The sequence below is a fragment of the Neoarius graeffei genome, chromosome 21 (genome assembly GCF_027579695.1).
Source record: "Neoarius graeffei isolate fNeoGra1 chromosome 21, fNeoGra1.pri, whole genome shotgun sequence".
NCBI lineage: Eukaryota > Metazoa > Chordata > Actinopteri > Siluriformes > Ariidae > Neoarius > Neoarius graeffei.
The window spans coordinates 3002171-3021685 of NC_083589.1; the positions used below are offsets into that span (position 1 = coordinate 3002171).

Below are 19515 nucleotides of genomic sequence, written 5' to 3' on the forward strand. Positions count from 1 at the left end.
AGAGTCGTTGGGTTTGTGAAAGGCACTATATAAATTGAAATTATTATTATTATTATTATTTTACACAAACGTGTCGTAGCAGCAGGGAGGGCAGATTCATTTTAAAATATGCAGATGACTCCGTCATTGTCAGTCTGCTGAAGGACAATGAAACCTGCCACGGTCCAGTCATTCAGGACTTTGTTCAGTGGTGTGACGAATCCTTTCTGCAGATGAACAAATTAAAAACCAAAGACATGTGAATTGATTTTAGGAAACTCCCCCAGGCACAGGAACTCACTTTTATAAAGGGTCAGACAGTAGAATGTGTTGAAACATATAAGTGTCTTGGCACAGTCATTGATAGTAAACTGACTTTTGAGGCAAACTGTGAAGCTGGATATAAAAAGGGGAACCAGTGTCTGTTTTGCCTCTGGAAACTGTCGTCATTTCACATTGACAAAACACTGCTGACCCTGTTTTACTGTGCTTTTATTGAATCGGTTTTATCTTTCTGCTTGGTGGCTTGGTTTGGTAATCTGTCGTCTAAAAATAAGAGGTGCCTGAACCAAATAGTGACGTGGTCCAGTAAGCTGACGGGAGAGATGCAGTTAAATCCAGAACCACTGTATTCCAGACAGGTACAGAGAATATCTGGATCAATTTTAAAGGACACTTCTCACCCACTACATTGTGAGTTTTTTACAGTTTATTTGACAGTTTATTTTTGTCACATGTACAGTGAAATTCCTTCCCTGCATTTAACCCATCTGAAGCAGTGAACACACAGTGTTAGTTGCAGTGAAGGGAAACACAAACACATTTTATACAACTGTGTGGTAATAGTTTGGGGAAGAACCACATGAGTGTGATGATCAGGGGTGCACATACTTTTAGTCATAAAGTGTATGCATATGGGGTGAGAGTTTAATAGTATAGAAATGGTTCCTGGTACATACAAGATATAGCCTCTCTCTCTCTCTCATACACACACACACACACACACACACACACACACACACACACGTGTATACATATATATACACACATACACACCCTAATAACACTTTTGTGGAGTAGCTGAGGACTTTTGGGAACGTCTGATGGAGCAAGAATGGAGAAGCTAAAGCTAAGCTAAACATCTAAACATGGTTGATCAGGAAACACTCGTTCTTACTCACCGTCTCGGCCTGTGCCCATCAGCTGGTCCAGCATGGCTCGCATCTGCGCCTGGGCCGACATCTTCAGCATTATAAATTACTGTTATTATTATTATTATTATTATTATTATTATTAATATAAAAGTGTTGTGTTTCTCTCCTGAGAAACATGCAGGCCTTCAGTTCAGTGCGTGCCAGAGCGCGTGCGCGCCTGTGTGTGTGTGTGTGTGTGTGTGTGTGTGTGTGTGTGTGTGTGTGTGTGTGTGTGTGTGTGTGGAATGTAACTTTCCTGACTGGAAAAAGCCCCAGATGTACGAGATAAGATTCTAGTCAGGATTTTGCTAAGTGTTTAGCTTTATAATGTTTATTTTCGGTTCAGGAATGTGTCTCTGTGAACAAGCCAGAACTGTGTGAACGGTTCCGTCCTTTTTCACCTCTCTCTCTCTTGCTTTGCCTTGTTAGCAAAGCTAAGCTAAGCTAATGCCAGTCGGCGAAGGAGTGAGAAACTTCCGTTTTATATTTATTTATTGACTTATTTATTTGTTATTCTTCCAAAAACGAGTTTCCCAGCGTCAATAGCGACCCACAAACTATTCCACTCTGAAGTTATCCATATTCTGGATAATAATTATTATTATTTTAATTTATCGATGTTTGTTTGGTTCGTGGCTTTCCGAACTTCCTGCTCTCTCTCTCTCTCACTGAAGCGCGCGCTCGCCTCAGCGACGCAGCGTCATTGCACCCGGATCCTGATTGGCTGAAACTTTGTAACGTCACGGCCTAGGTTACGTTTCCTACGTTGGCCTAATAATCTCATCTCATTATCTGTAGCCGCTTTATCCTGTTCTACAGGGTCGCAGGCAAGCTGGAGCCTATCCCAGCTGACTACGGGCGAAAGGCGGGGTACACCCTGGACAAGTCGCCAGGTCATCACAGGGCTGACATATAGGCTACGTTTACATTAGACTGTATCTGTCTCGTTTTCTTCACGGACGCACTGTCCGTTTACATTAAACCACCAGGAAACGGGAATCCGCCAGCGTCCACGTATTCAATCCAGATCGTGTCAGCTCCGGTGCTGTGTAAACATTCAGAATACGCAAATACGCTGTGCTGAGCTCTAGCTGGCGTCTCATTGGACAACGTCACTGTGACATCCACCTTCCTGATTCTCTGGCGTTGGTCATGTGACGCGACTGCTGAAAAACGGCGCGGACTTCCGCCTTGTATCACCTTTCATTAAAGAGGATAAAAGTATGAAAATACTGCAAATACTGATGCAAATACTGCCCATTGTGTAGTTATGATTGTCTTTAGGCTTGCCATCCTTCCACTTGCAAGTGGTAAGTGATATGCGCTGGGATCTCACACACAGCGGCTCAGTCCCGAATCGTGGCTTGTTCACTTCACTCGCGCGCTGTGTGAGCTGCGCAGGGCCGGAGTGCGCACCCTCCAGAGGGCACTCGCTGTTCAGGGCCGAGTGATTTGGAGCGCAGGATGCCTGCGGAGCCGAGCGTATCCGCGTATTGGTGTTGCTGTGTGCACGGCTAACGGTTTTAGTGTAAACGCGAATCGTTTTAAGAACATTAATCTGATGATCCGCTGATTCGACGTAATGTAAACGTAGCCATAGACACAGACAACCATTCACACTCACATTCACACCTACGCTCAATTTAGAGTCACCAGTTAACCTAACCTGCATGTCTTTGGACTGTGGGGGAAACCGGAGCAACCGGAGGAAACCCACGCGGACACGGGGAGAACATGCAAACTCCACACAGAAAGGCCCTCGCCGGCCACGGGGCTCGAACCCGGACCTTCTTGCTGTGAAGTGACAGCGCTAACCACTACACCACCGTGCCGCCAGCCTAATAATCATTAAAAAAAAAGTAATAGTAAAAACTGTTATGTTCCTACTGCCATAAGCCTTTTTAATAAGTCTTAGCTTCATGTGGGGTTTTATATGTTGATGTTTTTATGTTTTAATGTTGTGTTTTATGTCACATTTTTTAATGTTGTGTTTACCACGCTGTGTTTTGTGTTTTATGTTAGATGTTTTAAGTGTTGTTTGGCGTGTGTGGAAGAGAACGCTGACTCACTTCACTGCAAAACAAGTTTACCTTTGGGTATAAATAAAGTTACTTGAACTTGAATACAAAAAGTCGTATGACTTTGAAAATACTGCTGAAATTTGTTGAAATTGAGAACAAAATCAGAGCATGTCAAAATCATTAGAGTGCCAGAAAATACCCTCAGACCCCAAAGGGTTAAAATGGCCTCCAAACACGAATATGTCCTCAGGTTGGCAGTTTTTGAGAGTATCGTTTAAGGTTTGTAAAAACACCATTCTAGCTAAAGGTGTTGTGGGGTAATAAACACATAACTGTAAAACAGGTATTTCTCATATTGGGCTCTGACTTGAAGCAGTTTACTTTTAATGACGTCAACCTTGTATGAGTATGTTGCAGAGTTATGTGAGAAAAGAATTGCGACACCACCGTTAATTGTGGTATGGTGACTTAAACTAATTAGGCCATTAAACTCCTTGGCCCAGTCAGCACTGTTATCAGCATCAGTGTGAGTTTCTTGAGCAAATATGATGTCAATTTTCTTTAGCTTAATGGTTTCAAAAAATATTGCCCTCTTAGATTGCTCCCTTAGAACTTTTACATTTAAAATTGCAATATGTATAGTTCCCAGAAAAAAAAGAGAAAATTAAAAGTAAGTGAATGTCCCATTCACAAAATTATCTTTTTTAAGTGGGATACCTCTGGATCCATAAATTCCCTTAAAAAAAGATAAATTATTAAATGCTCTATTAGAAAACAATGACAATAGCAGTCAAGAATAACACAAACATACCTTTTTGATGGAATGGTACATTCACTCACTTTTAATTTTCTCTTTTTTTCTGGGAAATATACATATTGCAAATTTAAATTTAAAAGTTCTAAGGGAGCAATCTAAGAGGGCAATATTTTTTTAAATAATAATTTATCTCAATTATTCTTTTTATTTTATTTAATTGGAAAAGTTTTGCAACTCCACTGTAATCTCATCTCATCTCATCTCATTATCTCTAGCCGCTTTATCCTTCTACAGGGTCGCAGGCAAGCTGGAGCCTATCCCAGCTGACTACGGGCGAAAGGCGGGGTACACCCTGGACAAGTCGCCAGGTCATCACAGGGCTGACACATAGACACAGACAACCATTCACACTCACATTCACACCTACGGTCAATTTAGAGTCACCAGTTAACCTAACCTGCATGTCTTTGGACTGTGGGGGGAAACCGGAGCACCCGGAGGAAACCCACGCGGACACGGGGAGAACATGCAAACTCCGCACAGAAAGGCCCTCGCTAGCCCCGGGGCTCGAACCCAGGACCTTCTTGCTGTGAGGCGACAGCGCTAACCACTACACCACCGTGCCGCCCTCCACTGTAATGATTTATTGATAATCTGACTGAAAATGTGTACAAAGTGGGATACCTCTGGATCCGTAAATTCATCATAAAGTCATCTGTTCAGGTAAACTGCTGTATTTAGTGGTTAGGTTTGTGTGTGTGTAGTGATCGCTCAGGGAGAGTGATCCCAGCGATCACTACACACACTCTGTCTCTCTCTCTCTCTCTCTCTCTCACACACACACACACACACACACACTCTCTCTCTCTCTCTCTCTCTCTCTCTCTCTCTCTCTCTTTCTCTCTCTCTCAGGCAGTGTGAGGTTGGTGAATGGTGGAAGTCGCTGTGCTGGGAGAGTGGAGGTTCTTCAGGATGGTCAGTGGGGAACAGTGTGTGATGATGGCTGGGATCTGGACGATGCTGCAGTGGTGTGTAGAGAGCTGCACTGTGGGGACGCTGTAGATGCACCACAATACAGTCACTTTGGCCCGGGATCAGGACCAATCTGGATGGATGAAGTGGCGTGTGGAGGATCAGAGTCGACACTGAAGAACTGTAGATCAGATGGGTGGGGTGTAAATGACTGTAATCATGGTGAAGATGCTGGAGTCACCTGCTCAGGTAAACTCATTTATTTCCAAAAAATAGATGACAACTAATTAAAGTATTAACATTATTAATTTAACTAATTTAATTTCATCATGATATTATTTTAATAAAATGTTTATTTAAATCAAAAGCATTTTGTGATTATATTGGAATGAGATATTGATATAGAGTCTCTTTGAAAATGTGTCCAATATTTAAACAATGAAATAAAACCCAGGTCACAGAAAGCCGAGACTCTCTGCTGGTCCTCACCGGTGCTCTGGGAGAGTGGAGGTGTTCCATGGACGTTCCTGGTCCACAGTGTGTGATGCTGACTTTGACCAGCAGGATGCAGAGGTTGTGTGCAGAGAGCTGGGCTGTGGGATTCCTGTGGAGGTGCTGGGATCAGCTGCTTTTGGCCGAGGGGAGGGTCAGGTGTGGACAGAGGAGCTTCAGTGTAGAGGAACCGAATCTGAGATTACCTTCTGTCCAACATCATCTTCACTCAAACACTCAACCTGCTCCCATGACAACGATGTGGGATTAAAATGTTCCGGTTAAGTATCATGATTTAACTTCTGCTTAAATAGAGACCACAAACCTGTCAATCAAACTTTAAGGTGCCTTTGTTAATCTTCCTCTTTCACCGAGCTCTCGGCTGTTTGTTCAGCTCACACAGGGGCACGGCTGGTGAACGGACCGGACTCCTGTTCCGGTCGAGTGGAGCTTCAGTACCTCAGTGAGTGGGGCACAGTTTGTGCTGTAAGCTGGGATAGGAGAGCTACAGATGTTCTCTGTGCACAGCTGGATTGTGGGAGTGCTGTGGCTGTGGTGGAGGTCGATTGGTTTGGGGAGGGGCGTGGCCCCATCTGGGCTGATGTGTTTGATTGTCAGGGGAATGAGACACACCTCTCACAATGTGGCGTCTCATCATGGAGTCGAGCTGCATGCTCTCATCAACACGATGCAGGAGTCATCTGTAATGGTGAGATATTAATGTCACGTACACCATGTTAGTGAATAAAGTCAGTGTTCATTAGAATATTTAAACCATGTTCTTCTGCTTCAGGATCATCCGTGGCGTTTCATGAGGGGCGAGTGCGGTTGTCTAGAGGGAGCGAGTGTCAGGGGGAGGTGGAGATTTATTTCAGGCAGGACTGGAGGAGAGTTCTCCTGGACTCGTGGAGTCTGTCTGAGGTGTCTGTGCTCTGCAGACAGCTGGGCTGTGGCTCCGTGCTGAACTACCGCTCCTCTCCATCCACCACTGAACACAAACACATGTGTGTAACAGGTTTCAGCTGCTCTGGGACTGAAGCTCATCTGGGGAACTGCAGCAGAGCACAAAATGTCAGCTGTAGCTCCGGGGAACAGCTGTACATCACCTGCTCAGGTAAGCAGCACAACACCGACCAATGAGCAGCAATTAACAACAGGAATCAATGTTTTATCATTCTAAAGTGTTCTATTAAATACACAGAATAATCACATCGTCTACAAAGGGATATTAGTTTTATATACTTTATTAAATTAAATAAATATTTAACTCAGACCCCAGGTCCATCAGGCTGGTTGGTTCTGGTGGAGACTGTGCAGGAAGGCTGGAGGTTTTCCACAGCGGCTCGTGGGGGACAGTGTGTGATCACTCGTGGGATATTGAGGATGCGCAGGTGGTGTGCAGACAGCTGCAGTGTGGAGAGGCCCTCAGTACCCACATACCAGCCTGGTTTGGTCCTGGAACTGGGTCCATATGGCTGAATGAGGTGGAGTGTGAGGGGAACGAGACGTCCCTGTGGAACTGCAGATTTCAGCGGTGTGAAGAGGGTGAATGTGGACACCAGGAGGACGTAGGAGTCGTGTGCTCAGGTACAGTGTGATGACTGAGATTAAACCTGTTATGTACTGTACTGTGCAAAAGTCTTAGGCACATGCAAAGAAATGCTATAGAGCAAAGATACCTTCAATAATAATGAAATTTAATATTTCTATATTTAAAAAATATCATAAAGATCAGTAAGCATGGAAAAAGCCAATGTTTGGTGTGATGACCCTTTGCTTAAAAACATAAAAATAAAATAAAATAAATAATAAAAAAACCAGCAATTTCAGGTACACTTAGTGCAGTTTTCTAAGGAACTGACCTGTAAGTTTTACTGAACATCTTACAGAATCAGCCGCAGTTCTTCTGGTGACTTTGACTGTTGCACTTCCTTCTTATTTTTGCAGCAAAACCCAGTAGCATTTCATGACTTTTTTTACTGAAAATTGGTCTGTTCTGTAATATGCTGCTTTCTTTACTGAAATACAAACTTTTTTTCTGTAAGATTGAATTTTGTGCTTGATAACTAATGTTTGGAAATCTAAAGTGTTTTGTACGGGTTCCATCATGTAGAAGTCATAAAATAAAAATGTACAGCAAAGTTTGTCCTAAAAACAATAGGGTGTCTCAGATGTTGCACAGTACTGTCTGCACATGTTTGTTTCAAACCTGAGGTCCAACGTTCCTGAAATTCAACATGAGAGTAAGGAGCTGTTTATAAATGTCATCCATGTTGAATATCTTTTTACAGAAAGATAATATTACACATCTTTAACTGAGTCAATAAAACAGGATTTTTACAAATTAAGTAGAAGTCATTCTTCTTCCAGCAGAGTTTAAAGAGATCCGACTCACGGAGGGCTGTGAGGGGAATCTGGAAGTGTTCTACAATGGAACCTGGGGTAATGTGTGTCACAATCAGATGGATGATGAGACAGCAGACATGGTGTGTCGAGAGCTGAACTGTGGAAGACGTGGCAGTCTGTCAAACACTGCAGCGAGAGTAAAATATGCTCCGAACTGGCTGGATTATCTGAAGTGTAGGAAACACGACTCTAATCTGTGGCAGTGTCCATCTTCACCCTGGGGACAGAACCGCTGTGATAATGGTGATGAGGTGGTTCATATTACCTGTACAGGTGGGTGGATTCAGACTTTTCTGCTTCTGTCCATTGCCATAAACTGCAGTGTTTCATTGTGAATAGTGTATAACTAATGTTGCTGAAATATAAAGTGTATTTGGTAAAAAATCCTGTGAAAAGTCTGAGGAAAGTCTGCTCTGAGAGATAAACCTGCATGTGAAACCTTTTCATTAATGCATGGATTTTATTCCTGCAGATGATGGAAAGTCTCTCCATCCACGAGAAAAGTGCTCTTCATTTCCCTCTCAGAAACATTGCTCAAGTAAGGATGGATAAGGAAAAGCTTTTTGGACTGTTCTTCATTTGCATTTGTTTGTGACAGAAGATATTTCCTCATGTGTTTATAAAATCATTTTCTGAGGACTTGAATGGATTTCCTCATAGAACCATCCTGAGGGCATCAGTCTTCCTCACACTTCATGAAAATTCAACCAACAGAGATCAAATCAGGAAACAGAACCCAAAGCTGATCTTACTGCTTTACATGATTTCATTCAGCAGCAATTCATTCCTTTATTTATGAATAACACATCAAAGTAAACACCTGGATATGGAGTTGGTATGAGATTCTTTTTCAGAAGACCTCAGAAAGTGTTTTTGGTAAACGAGCCCATGTTGAGTGTAATATAAGGTTGTATTATCATTGTGCTGTAGTGAGCTGTGTGACTGGAGCTGTTCTTCAGCGTGGGTGTGTTTCCTCATGTGTGATGTGTGTGATGTAGAGCACTGGTCTCTCAGGCTGAGGGGAGATAAGGGAAGCTGCTCTGGGAGGTTGGAGGTGTATCATAACGCTACATGGGGCTCCGTTTGTGATGATCAGTGGAACATCAGGAACGCTCAGGTGGTGTGCAGACAGCTGGGCTGTGGGTCGGCGCTGAGAGCTGAGAGGAATGTTCCTGGTCCTGGTGAAGGGACGATCTGGCTGAACAGAGTGAAGTGTCGAGGGGATGAGATTCACCTGTGGGACTGTCATCATTCCCTGAAGATACACACTGACTGCTCTCATGCTGGAGTCACCTGTGCAGGTCAGAGGGGTGCACTAACTTTTCAGATTTCTTTCTCCACTCATGACACTTTTTTCTCAGTGTTAAGACTTGATGACTTTTATTTAAAGCCTTCGATGTGAGAGCTCACACCCAAAACAGTCATACACTCATCAGTATGTTATAAACCTTATTTCATGAGATTTTATTTTTATTGGTTGATGGAAATGCTTTTTGTTTCTTTCTGTAAATACAGACATACTCACTGTGTCCACTACAATACCCACCACTACCACCACTACATCAGGTCTGTATATTTGTTCCAATACAATAGTTGGTAGTGTTCAGCATTTTTCTAAATATTTATGATTACAGTGTTGTACTGAGATCAGGTCAGAGGGGTACACTAACTTTTCAGCTTTCTGTCTCCACTCATTACATTTTTCTCGAGGGTTAAGACTTGATAACTTTTATTTAAAATCTTAGATTTTAGCTTGAAAGCTTCGACCCAAAATAGTTATATACCAATCAGCATCTCTAAGAGGAGGCGTAAGTCTCAGCCTGAGACAGTCTATAAGGTGCTGATTGCAAAGTACTGATTGCAATCAAAGTGCTGATTTTCAAGGTGCTGATTTTCATTGCAAAGTCATCTGAAAGTTTAATTTTTAATTTTTTTTTGCATATCATTTAACTTTGTCTCAGAAGAACAATATCATCTGGACAAGATGTGATCATTTTGATGTGCTTAGGGTCACTTTTCTCATTTTTGGGACCAAATATCCTACCTCTTGAGGTAAACAGTATGGTGCTATGGAAATAGCAGAACGTGAGGACCTTTAACTCATTAGCATAACTATGGAACTGCATCACACCAAGGTGGCAACACGCAGAAAACATCATGACAATTAAACATTTAGACTATACCAGCAGATTGCATTACATTCAAAAGCTGAAACATGCAGGTATCACAGAGCCATATAATTTCCCACAAATGTATTTATTTTTATGCCCAATGCACGCTCTCTCTCTCTCTCTCTCATATCTGTCTGTCAGTCTGTGTGTGCGTGTGCATGTGCTTCAGATGGTTTAAATGCAGAGGAGGAATTTTGGTGTACTTGAGAGCACTTGTGACAAAAATAAAGGCTTCTTCTTCTTCTTCTTCTTCTTCTTCTCCTTCTTCTTTTTCTTAATTTACCCACAAATGTGTTTATTTCACTTGAAAATTGTACAGCAAACCAGATACCAGATTTGGGACACTATGAGATCCTAAACTATTTAGTATTTAGGATTTCTAAATACACCAGATATGCTAAAGACTTAAAAAAGTACAGATGCCTCCCAATATTTCAAGGCAGGTTTTGTGCTGAAATGCTATGGGAAATTCCCAATTAAAAAAAAAACTTATTATGACAAAGGTAATCTCAAATGTGGACTTCTAATCGTAATAAACAATACAGGGCATAGATCTAACATATAGTATGGTGTTCAGGCTCGTCTACATCATCAGTACATCACAAACATGCTGCTACTTTCTGCTAGTAATAAAAATATATCATGTCCAAAGCCCACATCCAAATATACAATTGAGGTCAGAAGTTTACATACAGTGACATGAATGTTATGGCACTATTTGGGCTTTCAATAATTTCTCTGAACTGTTCTTTTTCTGTGGCAGAATGATTGTACAGCATATATCTTTAATTAAAAAAAAACACTCGAATTTGGTGCACAAGTTTTAATTTTCTTTGGGTTTTCTGAAATCAACACAGGGTCAAATTTATTTCAGAGGTGCTGAAACTTCCAAAATGTCTCTTATCTTGCCAAGGCCGAGGTCTCTCAGGAAGTTAATACATTGTGCAAATCATAGTGTGGTTATTCTTTTTTTTCTTTTTTTTTTTTACTGATTTGGTGTTCAACTTTCACAGTTATGATAAAGCAGTGACTCTTTGTAATTGTCATCTTTGTAACCTCACTTGGTAGGCGGGTGGCGTGTTGTGCCATATACATTGTGTGCAGCGAGCACAGAACAGACAGGGATTTGTTAGGATTCACCTCCAAAACTAAGTTGCTCATAAAACTACAAACTTTAATTGTTCTAAAAGTACCAGTGAGGACCATGAACACCCATTATCTTTTGTGCAACAACATTAAATAGACGTGGGGGGGCATGCAATTACCATTATTTATTTTTTAATAAACTCACAATATCTCTGCAACCATAATTTTTTTTTTCAAAATTCCAAAACTTATGATCTTCTTATTTTGTCCCTTTACAGAGAGCTGATTTTAAGGTGAATTGAACCTGCTTGAAATTTTCAGGTAAACTCCCTCCAATAATCACAGAATTGGCACGAAGGAAAAGGCCATTGCAAGATTAATTTACAATTCATCACTCTGTGGTAAACTGCCCTGTGTATTTATGAATCTTGTTGTTGCCTTTTTGCTCACTGAAACATATCTGACATTATATTGCATCTAAAAACATGATTTCAATATCAAATGAATGGACACACCATCCTGTTACCGTATCTCTCTCAACTAACTCATTGTTTTTTCTGTATTCAGAGGCTCTGAAAGAGATTCTCTCACAACATGAGCAAAATGTGCTCTGTTCAGTTAATACTGTATCTTCAGGTACTATTAACACATCATATCCATCTTCTGTCAAATACTGTCAAGAAAATAAACTGTCTGAGCAACAGCTCTCTTCTCCTTTTGGTATTTCATCCAAGTGTGCTCTAGCCAAAACAGCTGGAGCATCTGTGTCTACTGTTGTACAAATAGCAGCTCCTCCTTCTTCGAATACTGCATCAGGCACAAACAGAAACAGCCTTTCCACCCTCGCCTTCAACAACAGCATCGGAATTTTATTTAAAAAAATAATAAAGCATCATTGAGCAAGGCACCTAACCCTCAACACTGCAAAAAGTAAAATCTAACCAAGATTAAATATCTTAAATCAAGACAAAATATGCCTGTTATTTGTCTGCCAAGATAATTCTCCTTTCCAGGCAGGTTTTGTGTAAGAGTATTTCACTTACTTTAAGCATTTTTTCCCTCAATTATCTTAATAAGGTATTATAACTTGTTATTGAGATTTTATTACTGGTTATGAGTAAGTTCTGTCTTAAAATGAGAATTACCATAATTTCATCGGTGTTATATTAACCATGACAAGTTTGTCAAAGTCAGAATTTCTTATTTCAAGCATCTTATCTTTTCTTTTAATCTCTTAACACAAAACAGATAACTAAATGAAATGAATTGTTGTATTATCAATCTGGCAACAAAAATAGGCTACAAAATGGATTGGTTTGTTGTTTTGATTTTGATTTATTTGGCGGTCTCAGTTGGTATAAACACTTACTTAAACAGAGCAGACCAATACGTCCAGATGAAATAGTCAAATTGTTGGTTGGGGGACAAAGTATCTAGCATGTTAAAGTGAGTAGTACAAATCTACTTGTTTTTAGTATAAATACACTAGTTTTAAGACATCTGTGGGGTTTCTAAAGCTAGATATATTTACTTGTTTTTAAAAATCTTGCCAAGTCAAATTTTCTTGTTCTGTTGGCAGATAATTTTGCTTATTTTAAGTAAAATATTACTCATTTTATTACTTTTGTTTCTTGTTTTTGTAAGCCGGGTTTTTGCAGTGAACTGCTCCCTGTAGCATGGCTGCCACAGCTGTGTGTGTGTGTGTGTGTGTGCGTGCGCTCATTGTTCACGTCTGTGTCCATGTCTGTGTGCATGTGTGTGCTCACTGCTTCAGATGGGTTAAATGCAGAGAGGAATTTCAGTGTGTGCTTAAGTCTGTGCTTGAGTGTACGTCTCATCTCATCTCATTATCTCTAGCCGCTTTATCCTTCTACAGGGTTGCAGGCAAGCTGGAGCCTATCCCAGCTGACTACGGGCGAAAGGCGGGGTACACCCTGGACAAGTCGCCAGGTCATCACAGGGCTAACACATGGACACAGACAACCATTCACACTCGCATTCACACCTACGGTCAATTTAGAGTCACCAGTTAACCTAACCTGCATGTCTTTGGACTGTGGGGGAAACCGGAGCACCCGGAGGAAACCCACGCGGACACGGGGAGAACATGCAAACTCCACACAGAAAGGCCCTCGCCGGCCCCGGGGCTCGAACCCAGGACCTTCTTGCTGTGAGGCGACAGCGCTAACCACTACACCACCGTGCCGCCTTGAGTGTACGTGTGACAAATAAAGACTTCTTCTTACCCCAAAAACAGGATGAACACACACACACACAAAGACTTCAACTGAAACAGAACAGCTGAAAAAACATAAAGGGCATGTTGACACAGGCATAACGAACACCAGTTTGTTCTGAGAAACTCTCTCACATCAAACAAATAGGTTTGAAAGCATGTGATTAAAGCATGCATGTCATTCTGCTTAATATAGATAAAACTATACTTCAGAGGACTGTCCGGTAATCCAATTCTTTTTATCAATAACATCTATGTGAGTTTTATGAGAGAAATTCTGCTGCTTTGAATGACAGTATGCTACCACTCCCCTGATTTAATGAGTATTTTATCTCAATGTAAAATCAAGCTGATAGAAAATGTGTATTTACTTTCCACAAGAAGGGGCGGCACGGTGGTGTAGTGGTTAGCGCTGTCGCCTCACAGCAAGAAGGTCCTGGGTTCGAGCCCCGTGGCCGACGAGGGCCTTTCTGTGCGGAGTTTGCATGTTCTCCCCGTGTCCGCGTGGGTTTCCTCCGGGTGCTCCGGTTTCCCCCACAGTCCAAAGACATGCAGGTTAGGTTAACTGGTGACTCTAAATTGAGCGTAGGTGTGAATGTGAGTGTGAATGGTTGTCTGTGTCTATGTGTCAGCCCTGTGATGACCTGGCGACTTGTCCAGGGTGAACCCCGCCTTTCGCCCGTAGTCAGCTGGGATAGGCTCCAGCTTGCCTGCGACCCTGTAGAACTGGGGTGCCATGGTAACAGCCCGCGGGCCGGATACGGCCCGATTGGTCATCACATCCGGCCTGGTGGTTCATGAGACTTTTTTTTTTTTTATAATAAATTAATAAAAATCGAATGTTTTTTGTTTTTTTTCATAATGATTTTAAGTCTAGTGTTTCAATTTGATTCCATTTTCGTGTAATCCATCGGTTCGTTTTTAGCTGCTCTCTGCTTGCTGCAGCACGCGCAGGTGCAATGACGCGGATTTAATGTAGAGTAGGCTAGTTGTTGTTCGTTCACAAGATGTTGTCTAAAAAGAGAAAAGTTGATTCTGAGGGTCGCATCTTTCAGGAAAAATGGAGAGAGAAATACTTTTTCTGGGAAGTAGGGGGAAAACCTGTTTGTCTGATTTGTTCGCAACAAGTGGCTGTACCGAAGGAATACAATGTCAAAAGACATTACGAGACCCACGCCGACAAATACAGCCAATTCACCGGGCAACGCAGGACTGAAAAGCTAAATGAGCTTGCCTCAAACCTTCAAAAACAGCAAGCAGCTTTCTCAAAGTCTCGAGAGACACATGAAGGTTCGTTTTAATATCATACATCATCTTCAGTTCTCCTTTAATGTTAAATGCGGCTGTTTTCAAAGAGGGGTGTCTCAATATCGTTGTTGTACATTTTATTTCATGTTAGGGGCAGTGAAGGCGAGCTACATCATCGCGTGGGAGATCGCAAAAGTGTCCAAGCCATTTTCGGAGGGTGCATTCGTCAAGGATAAATACGCATCTGTTGGAATCCAATCTTTCTATCAGTCATTGCCACCAAAGTACCCAATTATCACGGCCTTTGCCGGTAAAATACTCTGTATGTTCGGGACAACATATTTATGTGAACAGGCATTTTCAGTAATGAATATTAATAAATCGAAACTGCGTAGTTGTCTGACCCATGAACATCTCAACGATGTCATGAAAATAGCAACTGCCCAGAGTCTGTCCCCCAATGTCGACAAGCTGGTAAAAAGTAAAAGACTTCTGGCTTCCACATGTAAAATGTAGCTGGTATTTCTCCCCCATGTAACCTTGTGCTGTGTGCTTGAGGGGGAATAAACAGGATGGGTGTGTGGAAATATATGTGGGACTTGACCAGCAAAGTTAATGTGCCATCTGTAGTTTGTTTTTATTGGTATGTTCAGTCATATTTGGCTCTTTTAAACTAATGCTACTGGATATTTAGTCACTTGACCTATTGGTGGAATTATTTACCCTGGCACTTCTTCTTTCTTTTGACTCGTTTAGGCCTACTTGCCAATCGTTTAATTGGCCTAATTAGGCCTATGCATTGACATGTTTTTGATGTGCAAGATCAATAAATCTGATCTAAGTCATTTACAGTTTACACTTGTGTTATTTGTGTCTTAGTCCATTTCTGTAGCATTTTTTTTTTATAAATGTAGGCTACTTGCATGCTTAGACTGTCACATTTTCAAAGGGTAAATTGCTTTTGTCTGCCATGTTATTGTGCGCCTCATTTTGAGGCTATAGCTTTACAATTCCTTTTGGGCGTATAGGCCTTCAAAAATCATATAAAATAATGTCCTTTTGTTGAGTTAGTGTCTGGTCTTTTCAGGCCAAAAGTGTAATTCGGCCCCCAAGGTCCCACTTGAAAAAAATCTGGCCCCCTTACCAATTTCACCCTGGCACCCCTGCTGTAGAAGGATAAAGCGGCTAGAGATAATGAGAATGAGACTTTCCACAAGAGTGGGTTTAAGGGTTGAGCCCTCCTGAGAGATGAGCTGAGTTTCCAGTAAGGGGCTTGGCTCTAAAGAGTGGTATAAATCCACAAGACTCATATCTCCTCCTGCACATCATCACAGATAACTTGAGGAGGTGAAGCTCAATTCCAGACAAACTGCTCTGAAATCAGCTCCACGAAAGTAAGATCATCTTTCAACCATGGCAAGTATTGCTTTTTTTTTCCCCATTCATTGCAAACTGTGGATAATGAACAGCAATGAAAACGAACAACGTTTTAATGTGTGTGTGTGTGTGTGTGTGTGTGTGTGTGTGTGTGTGTGTGTGTTATCAGGTTTGTGCACATATGCTCACTAAATTTCCTTTTCTGTTCCTGTTGTCCTTTGGAGTCTCCCATGTTGAAAATAAGGATCTGGACCAAAATACACTGGTTTCTGTGATCCAGTTCTTTCACAAGAAGTAAGTTTTACAAACTGGATAAGCGCCACTAATGCCTGCATATTTCAGATCAAAATAATAAAGTCTATCTGTGGAAATGAAGGAATTAATTTATCTCTGATTTTGCCTGGAAAGGTTGTCATGAGATTTGCTGTGTGTGTGTGTGTGTGTGTGTGTGTGTGTGTGTGTGTGTGTGTGTGTGTGTGTGTGTGTAAATAGTTCTTTAGCTCAGTCCATCTCTCTCAGCCTTGCTCTTTTCAATGTGTTACACTCTACCTCTTCTGTAGCTATGATCCAGATTCTCAGTACGCTATTGCCATTAATGTTCCTAAAGAACAATGTGCTGGCTACGTCGACAACAACTTCCTCACGAAATATCCTGCAGACAATGTCAAGAATGGCATGAACAGTGATGACAGACTGTATACAGCTGACGAGTTGATCGCTGCCCGCCCAAAGAAGAAAAAGAAGTTTAACATCCACTCAGAATCCATCTTGTTGAGAATTCCAGACAGTCAAGGCATGGTGCCCATGAAACGACTCCTGGATAGATATTCATCTGGCTGTGTGGTGTTCTACACCTACAACTCCCCATGTGTCCAGACCTGCACTGATCCTGTTGGCAATTACAGCATTCTCCCAGCCCTGCAGCAGCTTTTCCAGAACTACAACGGACCCAAGGCCTTCGTCTTTACAGATATATTTCGTAATGACACACAAAAGCCTCAGTTTGCAGAGCAGCTTAAGCTTGTTGATGACCGCATTCCCCTTTACCGTTGTATAAAAGGTAAACAAGGACAAATAACTGAATGCTTTGTGTGCAGAGACAGCAATAGAGACATAGTTGAGAAATGCCTGAAGTAGCATAAGGAAGGTGAACCCAGTCTTAGCCATGGGCCCATCATAAATACAGAGTTAATTGTGAGCTAGCTTTAGGTAAAGCACTATCTCTGATGTTAGTCATATTCACTGATATCAAGCTTGTGTATATGCATAGCTCAAATATACACCATTAGCAATACTTTAAATTAGTGCTGTCAAAAATGTCGCATTATTAACGCGTTAACTTGACTCAATTTTAACGGCGATAATTTTTTTATCGCGAGATTAACGCTCTGTGACATGATGCCATGCCCCGCACAGCCAGAGTCCTCTGCCCTCCCCCGAAGCGCCACGGTGCTCGGCTTAAGTTTTTCGTTTTCCCATCGGCGGCTCCAGCCCCACTTTGCAGTGGCTGTGACAAGACGTGTTATGCTCTGCAATAAAAAAAAAAAACATTGGTACAACCAGTGTTCGAACTATGCCGATATTTTCGGGGGGTCCCTTATTTTCCCTTGGGGGGGGAGGGGGTGCTTGCGCTTGTGTCAGAGCGCGGCTCTCCATCGCGCGCTCACTTCGGATATGCAAATGCTTCCCGTTACACACGATTGCTATGTCAATAAACATCATTTTGCCAATATTTTAGAGACCCCCCCCCAACATTTCCCAAATCATGTTTTCAAGGGATCTCATGTCTGTTTTAGAGGATCTCGGATCCCCCGTGTACCCCCGTAGTTCGAACGGTGAGCAAGCCCATTCACTTTTTTATGCTGATAAGAGAATTATAATGGTTTTTCATGTGACAAAAATGTGCGATTAAATTGCGATTAATCGCGAGTTAACTATGACAGTCACGACATTAATCGCGATTAAATATTTTAATCGCTTGACAGCACTGCTTTAAATACATCATGGATTATTCTGACCAAAGTAACAAGTGCACCATCTTGTGGAAGCCCTGTCAGTCATTTGTTTCTGTGATACTTTGTTTTGATGTCAACTATGATCTTGAAATTTCACCAACATAATAAAGCATAGAAAGATTCAGCATCAAGTTATTTTTTTTTCCTTTTGAATATTCCTTACCATTACACAGTACTTTGTAAGACTTCCCAATGTTTTACATATGAGGTGTGTCCATTTAGACACTCCTGACATTTCAACCCATTAATCTCTGTGATATATTTTAATTTAAAAATAATAAAGTTTGATGAAGACAAAAAATCTTTGTCTCTTTACAAATACTCCAAAAAAGAGAAAAGAGACTATGAGCATGTTTACAACTGTAACCACATAATAATAATAATAATACATTGTATTTATAGAGCGCTTTTCATGATACTCAAAGACGCTTAACAAGCATTAAATAATCAGTAAAAGAATCATAATCATAAGAAAAATCACAAGAGAACATACAAACAATAAAGTAAGAATAAGAGTCAGAGGCACTTGACTAAGGAGAGAAAAGTCATAAAATCAATGCAGTATAAAGGTATAAGACACAGAGTTAATCATAAATTAAAAGCAATTTGAAAGAGATGGTTTTTAAGGAGGGATTTGAAGATTGATAGTTCAGTGCATTCTTGGATGTGTTAGGGAAGGGAATTCCAGAGGGAGGGGGCAGCAATGGAGAAGGCTCTATCACCCCAGGTCCGGTGCATGGTCCTGCATGGTACAGACAGGAGTTTCACATCAGAGGAACGGAGGCTGCAGGAAGGAGCATGAAGATGGAGCAGGTCGGTAAGATAGGAGGGGGCCTGGTTATGGAGGGCTTTGAAGGTGAAAAGAAGAACTTTGAATTGGATCCGTTGAGGGACAGAAAGCCAGGGGAGTTTCTGAAGGACCGGGGTGATGTGATCACGGGAACGGGAGTGAGTGAGCAATCTTTATGAAATCTGTTCATAAAGATCTTTTCATCATGATTGTCAGGCCACACAAGGTCTATCTCAGAGCTCAGTTACTGAGTCTTCAGCTCAATCTTTTTGAAACTCAACGGTGAATGAGGAGAATTGCTGTACACATACCGTATTGTGGCAGAATGAACACATCATCGATAATGTGACTAGTGAATAATTGTGCTGACTGACACTGACACACCTGTAGTGTGTCCTGTGACAAACCTGTGCACAGGAACACATTTACTCATGGTATCAGGCAGGGCCGTGCAAAGACCTTTGGAGGGGCAGGGGCTCAACATTCAAAAAAGGGCACTTGGAACAAATTTTTCACACAAGTTAACTTTATTCAAAACTAAATTTCAATTGCAACTGAACATTCTGTGTGTGTGTGTGTGTGTGTGTGTGTGAGTGAGAGCCATCTAAATGCTGCAGTATTGCATCTTTGCGTAATGCAGGTTTTCACTTATTTAGAAAATGTTTCCCTATGTTTTAACTCAACTAACCTAAGCTACTATAACATAATAGTCTTGATAGAATATGTTGTGGACGTCGTCATTCAGCCTTAAGTTTTCGAAGCTGCTAGAATA

At 41.5% G+C, this 19515-nt stretch overlaps 2 protein-coding genes across 2 annotated transcripts in view; both read left to right on the forward strand.

Annotated features, from left to right (window-relative positions):
* The first annotated feature begins 3433 nt into the window (after window positions 1-3433).
* The window catches only part of LOC132869651 (deleted in malignant brain tumors 1 protein-like), a 44794-nt gene continuing 28712 nt past the window's right edge, over window positions 3434-19515 (forward strand). The window contains exons 1-9 of the mRNA XM_060902943.1: window positions 3434-3443; window positions 4863-5171; window positions 5377-5694; window positions 5809-6123; window positions 6208-6528; window positions 6687-7001; window positions 7788-8141; window positions 8320-8358; window positions 8819-9121. Coding sequence (XP_060758926.1) covers window positions 3434-3443; window positions 4863-5171; window positions 5377-5694; window positions 5809-6123; window positions 6208-6528; window positions 6687-7001; window positions 7788-8141; window positions 8320-8358; window positions 8819-9121 — 2284 coding nt within the window. The remainder of the gene's footprint in view (window positions 3444-4862; window positions 5172-5376; window positions 5695-5808; window positions 6124-6207; window positions 6529-6686; window positions 7002-7787; window positions 8142-8319; window positions 8359-8818; window positions 9122-19515) is intronic.
* On the forward strand, window positions 15891-18077 carry LOC132870186 (uncharacterized). The gene is made up of 3 exons (XM_060903772.1): window positions 15891-15977; window positions 16108-16232; window positions 16499-18077. The coding sequence occupies exons 1-3, from the start codon at window positions 15975-15977 to the stop codon at window positions 17073-17075; spliced, it is 705 nt and encodes a 234-aa protein (XP_060759755.1). The 5' UTR covers window positions 15891-15974; the 3' UTR covers window positions 17076-18077.

What these genes read in the sequence shown, in the direction of transcription:
- LOC132870186 (XM_060903772.1), top strand. An exon ending in ATCCAGTTCTTTCACAAGAA is followed by an intron (nt 16,233 to 16,498) that starts GTAAGTTTTACA and finishes CCTCTTCTGTAG; the next exon opens with CTATGATCCAGATTCTCAGT.